At 42.7% G+C, this 9527-nt stretch overlaps 1 protein-coding gene across 1 annotated transcript in view; it reads left to right on the forward strand.

The window, feature by feature from the left end:
• Positions 1 to 9527, forward strand: part of unc13c (unc-13 homolog C (C. elegans)) — a gene marked incomplete at both ends in the record, with an annotated part of 213091 nt that overhangs the window by 161586 nt on the left and 41978 nt on the right. Inside the window, one exon of the mRNA XM_083652576.1 lies at positions 1819 to 1896. Within this exon, the coding sequence (XP_083508702.1) occupies positions 1819 to 1896 (78 nt within the window). The remainder of the gene's footprint in view (positions 1 to 1818; positions 1897 to 9527) is intronic.

A 9527-nucleotide genomic window follows, 5' to 3' on the forward strand; every position in this document is an offset into this window, starting at 1 on the left:
ACTTCATTACGCCTCCTCCTGACCAGGCGTAACAATTACGCCTGGGGGTAGTGAAAAGAAGGCTTAAGCCGTCTTGGTGCAACCGGCGTAGCTGTTAGGTCGTAAAGTTACGACCGACTTAGCTTAAGACCAGTCGTAAGACCACTTGGTGCAACTGGCCCCCGGAGCCGAGTGCACCAGCTGGGCGTAAAGAAGTCGGTCTTAACTGTTAGGCCGGTCTTAGCTACGCCCGACGTTGTGATTTGAATTTACACCGAGTGCACCAAGCCTGACTTAACATGGTCGTAGCTGCGCCCGGTCTTTAGGCTGCGGACGTGCGCGTTCACGTGAATACGTGCTTGTTGCCAAGCAACACACTTCTCTCAGACGAGCTCGAGACAGCTGACAGACAGCTCCAACTCAGCTCAAACTTATAGAGTTGTATTCAAAGCATACAAACATTCTCACAGCTAAATTTAACAGCGCCAACACAAACAAACAGAAACAAACAGAAACAAGATGCATGGAATTTGATCACAAGTGCAATCAGTACTGAATGCGATGGCGGACTACGCACTGCGGGCAGTTGACGAAGTCAGGAAGAAATGGAAAGATCTTACGACGCATCAGCTTTTAAAAACCCGCTGACGAGCGGAGGTCCTGCGCACAAAACGTCCATTTACAGCACATATCGATCGATATTTTTGGAGAAGATTCCCCCGCATCACAGGACTGAACAGCACTGACAGCACAGCGCTGTCAGTCCCGACAGCGCAGATCAAGATGAGACAGCTGTCAGTGAGTACGCCTTGGGTGTAACTTTTACGCCTGCTCCATACCAGACGTAAAAGTTACACCCAGGCACAGCGCATACAGGGCTTAAGACTACATGGTGCACTAGCCATAAAATTAAGTTAGTCATAACTTTGAGTTCTACGTCGGACGTAGCGTTACACCTAGGCGTACAGCCAGCTGGTGCACTCGGCTCCTGGTGTTTAACTGATACCTTGTATCCAACAGCGACCTGTCAGTGGACCGAGAATCTAGATCTCAAGCTACACATACAGTATATAGATGAAGGAAATCTCTGTTGCTTCTATTAATATTCAGAATTTCTAATGTAATATCGCTCTCATATACAAATAAGCACATAAATCTAGTAAGGAGGAAGCCATTATTTGCTGCTGCAGAGACGCTATTGACTGCTCTGTGGAGTGAAAGACACCAATCATCCCCCTCATGTAGGGTACAGCATTTTCATTATAGATTCATTACTACTATCATCTTTTTAGGGTGTTGTGTTTTTGTCATTTGTTTTCTAGGTAGATACTGTAATATGCATAACGTGGCTGACAGGAAACAGGAACTACTCATACAGTTCCTTCCATAAAAAGCAATATGATTGATGTCCGTCATCTGTATGTGGCGGAGAATCGATATTACCTGACATATTCAATGCAGGCATTTCTCTCGCTCTTGTACTGTATTATGCATGCTGTTTGTCTGCTGATAGTAGTTGTCAGAGTCAGAAATCTTGTATCTCCATGTAGTCGAAAACACCCAGTTTTTTTTTTCTGTTGACATCCGTGCAATTTTGACATTTTCCAATGCATTTTAAGTGGTTTGGCTTGGTCCCAAGCTCATGAACCATTATGTACAATGTTAAAATGCTTAAGAAAAAAAAAGTAAGGAAACTGGTTACTTGCAGGATGTCAGCAATGTTGATATTTTTGATATTGCTATAATTGCAAACTCTGCTACACAAAACATACGACATAATTCATTCATGGCTGCATATATGGTCATACATCTCACATGTGTGTCCATGTTCTCTCGCAGCCCTGCATCCTCCTCAACAACATCCAGCAGCTGCGTGTCCAACTGGAGAAGATGTTTGAGTCTATGGGCGGCAAACAGGTCTGTGCCTTCCTAAGCCTATCTGCTGCATCTGTGTCAAGGTGCAAGTCCTTCCTAAGCCTATCTGCTGTATCTGTGTCAAGGTGCAAGTCCTTCCTAAGCCTATCTGCTGCATCTGTGTCAAGGTGCAAGTCCGTTCACATGCAACTCGTTCAATTATCATACCGATGTTTTTGTTTTGTTTTGCCTTTTTTAAATGAAATGTTGCTGTATCGCTATGATGTGAACTTCAGTTTCAGGTCAGCGTTGAGTTTTCGTTGACTTACTGAGTGAAGTGCGAGTGGATTGACTCCCAACAGTGACCTAGTTGAATCCTTCCCACAAACCCCCCTGTGCATCACGCTCTAATGGACTAATCCTACATGTAGTTCCTACCTTTCCTACCACGACCTCTTCTATACTTCCTCTGTAGCCCATCACTATTCCCCCACCTCTATCCCCCCGTGTGTGCTGTGTGTTGTGATAAGCTGTTTTGTAAATGTTCTTATGTCTCCTCCTGAATCTGCGTGCTGAGTTTGAAACACTGTGGATCATTTTCCCTCCTTTAAGCGTGTCAGTCTCTCTGTCATGTCTTTGGGTCTGAACCCCGAGAAGCAGCCGCCGCCACCGCTCCTCTACCACACTTACACGCATGTGTCTCTCTCTCTCCAGTATCTAACGCCTGTCTCGCCCTGCGTTTTGTCTCCTGTCGTTGTGTCTTCTGTTTCCCCCCCATCCCCCCCTCTGTACTCTCTCTCTCTGTCTCCAGGAGGAGGGGGTTGTGTCCTTCTGTAAGGTGTGTGCTATATAGGACTCTTTAACATCCCTCCCCACCATTTACTGAATGATACTAGAGCACCCCTCCCCCCCGCCCGCCCTCCCTCCCTCCCTCACGCTCCTATGCTTCTCACCCCCTCCACCCCTTCAGCAGCATGTGCCACAGAGCATACAGAATCACAATTACATGTCTCAACCCTCTGGACAGGCTGCGAGTGGCACTATCCCCAGCACTCTAGGGATAGTAGCTCAACCCACCAGATATATATACATAATGTGTGTATATATATATATATATATATATATATATATATATATATATATATATATATATATATATATACATATCTATATATATATATATGCGTATACATATATATACGTATACATATATATACGTATATATATGTATACATATATATCTCTCTAAGGATAGTAGCTCAACCCACCAGATATATATACATAATGTATGTATATATATATATATATATATATATATATATATATACATATCTATATATATATACATATATACATATATATATATACGTATACATATATATACGTATACATATATATACGTATATATATGTATATGTATATATATATACACATATATCTACGTACACACACACACACACACACACACACACACACACACACACACACACACACACCACACACACACACACACACACACACACACACACACACACACACACACACACACACACGTATTCTCTCTTTATTCAACCTGCAGCCTGGAGCCTGGAGTCAGAGTCCCTGGCTGTTTTGATAATCTCTCATTACCCAGGCTGCAGCCACAAAACGCTTCCGATGTGATTTTTCAGACCGTGTTTGATGAGCTTCTCAAATGCTTACAAATCTCCCAGCTGTGCACTCAGCTAGTTAGCTGGACTCCCACTCTCACTCCCAGGCTATCATTCCTCCCAGGCTGTCATGATGTGGATTCTTTGCATCCCCAATGAAGTCAAAGTCATGTTATGAATATGCAGTTAAGAACGTCTGCACAAGGGGGCTCACCTGATAGAGCGCAGTGCACACCACCTTCCCTCAGCCGACCTGGCTTTGCCACATGTCATCCCCTCTTTCCCTACCTTTCCTATCAAATGATTGTCCTATCTAATAAAGGAGAAATGACCAAATCTAAAATAAAATAAAATAATCTCTGCACAATCAGGATTAAACCACATGTAAATATACTGAATTATACAGCTGAGGTGTATTTGAAGTGACCCCCCCCCCATTAGATACATTTCTGCACATTATTCATCACAGAATAGTTCCCTATCAGCACTTAGCTCCCAGAGAGCCAAAGTAATTCATGAAAGCTCTTATCATTGTATCACCAATAACAGAGATTAGCCTCACAGTGTCTGCATTTATACAATCATCATTAACTGATCTCTCCAGATTGGCATCGGGCATTATTTTGGGTGCTGGCCTTTGAACTAATATGCATTTCTCATCAAACCTTTATTTAATTTGGCTGTTAGTCATTTAGGACAAATAGTGTTTCACATTAACAACCTGCCAGTAGATGGGCTGGGCTGCTGCTGATAGGCTGTCAGCCAGAGAAGAGTTTGTACAGTAGGGGCTCTGGATGCCTGTCACACTCAGTCAGTATCCACTGAACCTGCCTAAGAGCCCACTGGTCCACCGATAACAAACAGGATTATTCCATTGCATTCAATCCTTAGGATAAAAAGTGTCATTCCACATACTGTATATACAGTATTTTACATTCAATATTCAATATTCAAATTTATAAAACGGCTCTCTCAAATCAAGCAATCTAATTGGTTCACAGACATTGTATAAATCCCGTAACCCACTCCAATAACCCATGGCCATGGGTTATGAGTTGCCATGGCAACTCTCTTACTAAAAGGCTTTGGTTACCTCAAATGACAATGTAGAAAAAACAAATGGCGGAGACAGCTGTCAGATCCTTGTGAATCGATCTTCGCTTATAACTTTACTAATACTTCGCAGAAAATGATGTTTTGTACAAGAATAGACGCGGGCTAATGTCTTCTTTGCAAAAAAAAGGCTGTTAACCCCGCATTTAACCCCGTAACGTTAGTTGGTGTCGGGCTTTGCAGAAAGCTCTCAGCTTCTCAGCAAGCGCCAGGATTGGCCAATGTCAACTTCAGTCTCCAGAACGATCCAATCAAATCACCCGCACGTTCTTGCGGTCCCGCCTTACAGTAGTGTTTCAACTGACTCTACCAGAATGCCATGCCAGTCGGACTTATAGTATTATTATTATTATTATATTATCATACTTGGAAACCATTTTATAAAAGCAATATAGCACTCGAGCTGCGTGTGTTGTGGCATATATCCTGCTGCTCAGCAGTTATCCCACTTGGCCTGCGGCCTCGTGGGATAACAGCTGATCAGCGGGATATATTTGCCACAACACACTGGCTCTCATGCTATATTGCTTAAATAACACTAGGCATCTTGCGCGCTCGATTCCTAGGCGCTCGGCTGCTGCATGGCCTCACCTGCTCTATTGGCATGCACAGCATACAATAGCCCAACATCACTGATGACATCACTCACTGATGACGTCACAATGTCTATGACATCAGTGATGTCACAATTGCCCGAGTGTAACCAAAAACAACAATTGCTCCAGTGATCACTGATGATGTCACAATGACATATGGCATCATCAGTGATGTCATAAGATGAATATTCTCTTATGACATCACTATGACATCATCAGTGGGACAAAAATTGAAACAAACAGAGAACAGACAGATATTGCCCACTTGCCCATATAGATAAATAGATGGTAGTCCAAGATCTTGACCATAAACTGATATTTCTGAATTTGTCTTTGATATTTTCACACTGCAAAGCTGTGTTACTCAGTGAGTCACAAGTGTCTGTGCTACCTGTGAATCAAGGTCTTTTTCTGGCAGGAGTGGAGACTACAGGTAGACATTTGATTGCAGCATCAGGAGCTATATGGAATCAGTATGTTGTTGTTTTTTGTCTTATTTGTTTTTATGTATGTACTTCGTACTACGCTTTCTGCAATCCAATTTGCCCTTTTGGGACACTTAATCAATCTTGAATCTTGAATCTTGAATCTTGAATCTTGAGTATGGAATTGTCTTCTTTTAGGATTGGACAGCTGCCTCGGTCTATCTGGCAGCGTGGTGAATTTCCTTTAGCAGCATCCCCAGAAAGAGCCCATTGTTCTTGAAAGAACAGAGAATCTCACTTTCAGACATGCCAGCTTGCAGATTAGAGCCCAGTCCAAAACGTTCCTGCGGCCAACTGGGCTGATAAAAGACCAAGGGCTAGGTTTCTGCTTCCACTTGAAAAGATGCTATCCGTTACTGAAACAGTGAAATAGCAACTCCAACCTCTATGTACCTTTGCGTGCGTGCGTGCGCACACACACACACACACACACACACACACACACACACACACGCAAGCACACACACACACACACACACACACGCAAGCACACACACACACACACACACACATGCACACACACACAGACACACTCCTGTCCGTACTGCAGATAGCGAGTGGTGTGTGTTAGGGCTGGGCGATATATCGAATATACTCGATGTATCGTGGCTTGTGCCACGTGAGATGTAGAAATGACTATATCGCGAACATTCGAGTATAATTGTCACGCATTGTTTATAACTTAAGCCGCCAGCATGACTCGCTTCACGTTTCCTCTTGCCAGCTCTCCCTCTCAAGCGAGAGCTCTGTCACACTCAAAAGGGAGGGGGAATCACATGGATACGTCAAACGCGTCAAACCGCGTCAGACACACCCGTCCTTAACCTATGTCTTAACCTATGTGCGATTCGAAATCACCCGTCCGCACCAACCAACCCAAGCAGGCGCAGTTAGCGAAACATGGCCGCCTCCAGTGTAGCTGTTGACAGTTTCAAATGATAACAAAACAACCACTATTGCGATTTGCAATACATGTCCCGCAAGGTTTCTGAGATTAGGGGAAAGTCTGAGCTGGCGTTACGCTAAACCAAACGTGGGGATGAGGCAGCGGATTTGTTTAGCGTTAACGTTAGCTGTTGTGGTCGGGGCTAACGTTAGCTAGCTGGTTAGGCTACCTAGTTGCAGGGCAGCGCTCCACAAGCTTGTTGTGACCAAAATCCCCGCATTTAAAGCACTTCATACTCCCAGAGCTGGCGTAAACCATAGAGAACCTCATGCATTACTCAAAATGAAACGTCCAGGGTTTGTCTCCAAAAGCAACTAACGCTAATACGTTACATGCAAGCTAACGTAGCTAGCTGCAGGGCAGTCATGATCTATAAGGAAAACGAATGCGCACATAGCCTACATACTGTAAAAGTCAACATCACATACGTGTATTTTCTTTAATCTAGACTAGAGGCATCATTTTTCAGTCAAAAGTGAAACGACACAGATATGATGGCGTATACAGTGAGGCTTTCCCCACTATAGAACTGGCCCCAATGCAAAATTCAGACCGCTTATATGTTGCCGTCATGCCAATAAAGCCACAGAGTCTAAATGTAATTTTTTATGTTTTATCTGCAGACTAAGCAGCTAGGCTTTCGGTTCTATAAAAGCCATTATTTTTTGTATTGACTATTGAGTGATACACATTACTAAAACAATCATATTATATCAGAAGTGTTGTTTGTGTTCACAGTGATGTCAGATTTGCTTAGGTCAGAGCTATGGAATATTAAATCATCCATCTTTGCTCACTATCTGCCCTTCTTCTTTTTTACCCCAGGTGTGCATAAAATACAGGTTAAGAACTTATGGAAAAGTCATGGAAATCCATTGGTCAAAATGTGTATGAACCCTGAAGGGTTAAATTGAGCATTTATGAGAGATTTCAAAAATATCGAGATATATATCGTGTATCGCGATATAGCCGAAAAACATCGCGATATTCTTTAGAGGCCATATCGCCCAGCCCTAGTGTGTGTGTGTGTGCAGTAATATAGTGGCTATAAATGGTTTGGTTTCTACATCACCTTGCCAGCTGAGCCATCCGCCATCAGGTTGTGTGAGATGAGCAGCTCCATGGCTCAGCTTATCAGGCCTGATGTGATGATCTGTCATGATGTGGTGTGGTGCCTGGCCTCACACATCATGTGGTGCGGTGCCTGGCCTCACACACTGAGCCACAGACACTTCTATTCTCCACCCCATCCCAGGCAGCAAGATGTGCTACAGACACACGTGGCAAACACAGGTCATAAACACACAGACAGAAACAGTGACACAGACACTGATACTCAGACATAGACACGCAGTCATAGACACAGATACACAGTACATACACAGTACATACACTACAGTACATACACTACAGTACATACACAGTACATACACTACAGTACATACACAGTACATACACTACAGTACATACACAGTACATACACTACAGTACATACACAGTACATACACTACAGTACATACACAGTACATACACTACAGTACATACACAGTACATACACTACAGTACATACACAGTACATACACTACAGTACATACACAGTACATACACTACAGTACATACACAGTACATACACAGTACATACACTACAGTACATACACAGTACATACACTACAGTACATACACAGTACATACACTACAGTACATACACAGTACATACACTACAGTACACAGTACATACACTACAGTACATACACAGTACATACACTACAGTACACAGTAGATACACTACAGTACAGCGCACGCAGACATGCTGAAGAGCTAAATCATGCAACTGTCTATACATCCATCACATGCTCATGCATAACAGCCAGAGGTGGAAAGTACTCAAGCACAAGTAATTGCAGCTCAAGTACTACAAGTACTTGAATAGTTTTCTTTTTAGTATTTGTACTTTTAAAGTATTTTTGTTATCATGCTATACTTGTACACTTACTTGAGTAATTTAAATTATCGATATTTTACTTAAGTAACACAACGCTGCTGTCGGGCGGAAACCTTGTATCTCCAAATTTGGCCATTTTCTTTTTATTTCATAAATGGATTTAGGGGGTACCCCAAAATAACCTGTGAACGTTTCAGGTACTTTAAACCAGTGAAATATGTTATATTACTGGTTATTAATGTTGCTATTACTATTACACTGTATATTAAAATGTGAAAGTTTTTTCTTCCTTGTGAAAAATAGCTTTTTTGGAGATACAAGGTTTCTGCACGACAGCAGCGACAAGTAAAACAGCACAGTAGCATTGGGACTGCTCGCTAACAGCTCCAGAATCACTTCTGCATTTAGGGCGCCCAAACTGGTGGCTGCAGTGGCCAATTCAATTAAATTGTGCTCAAGACTGGCCAATTCAATTAGACAGGTGTAGATGATCCGCAAAATTGTAATGATCCCCATCGTCAGATTAGTTCAGAAATGTCCGTTTCATTTGACACTGCTGATGATAGCCATAGCTAAACACTGCTGATGATAGCCATAGCTAAACACTGCTGATGATAGCCATAGCTAAACACTGCTGATGATAGCCATAGCTAAACACTGCTGATGATAGCCATAGCTAAACACTGCTGATGATAGCCATAGCTAAACACTGCTGATGATAGCCATAGCTAAACACTGCTGATGATAGCCATAGCTAAACACTGCTGATGATAGCCATAGCTAAACACTGCTGATGATAGCCATAGCTAAACACTGCTGATGATAGCCATAGCTAAACACTGCTGATGATAGCCATAGCTAAACACTGCTGATGATAGCCAGAGCTAAACACTGCTGATGATAGCCATAGCTAAACACTGCTGATGATAGCCATAGCTAAACACTGCTGATGATAGCCAGAGC

The sequence above is a fragment of the Poromitra crassiceps genome, assembly GCF_964638095.1.
Source record: "Poromitra crassiceps genome assembly, chromosome: 16".
Lineage (NCBI taxonomy): Eukaryota > Metazoa > Chordata > Actinopteri > Beryciformes > Melamphaidae > Poromitra > Poromitra crassiceps.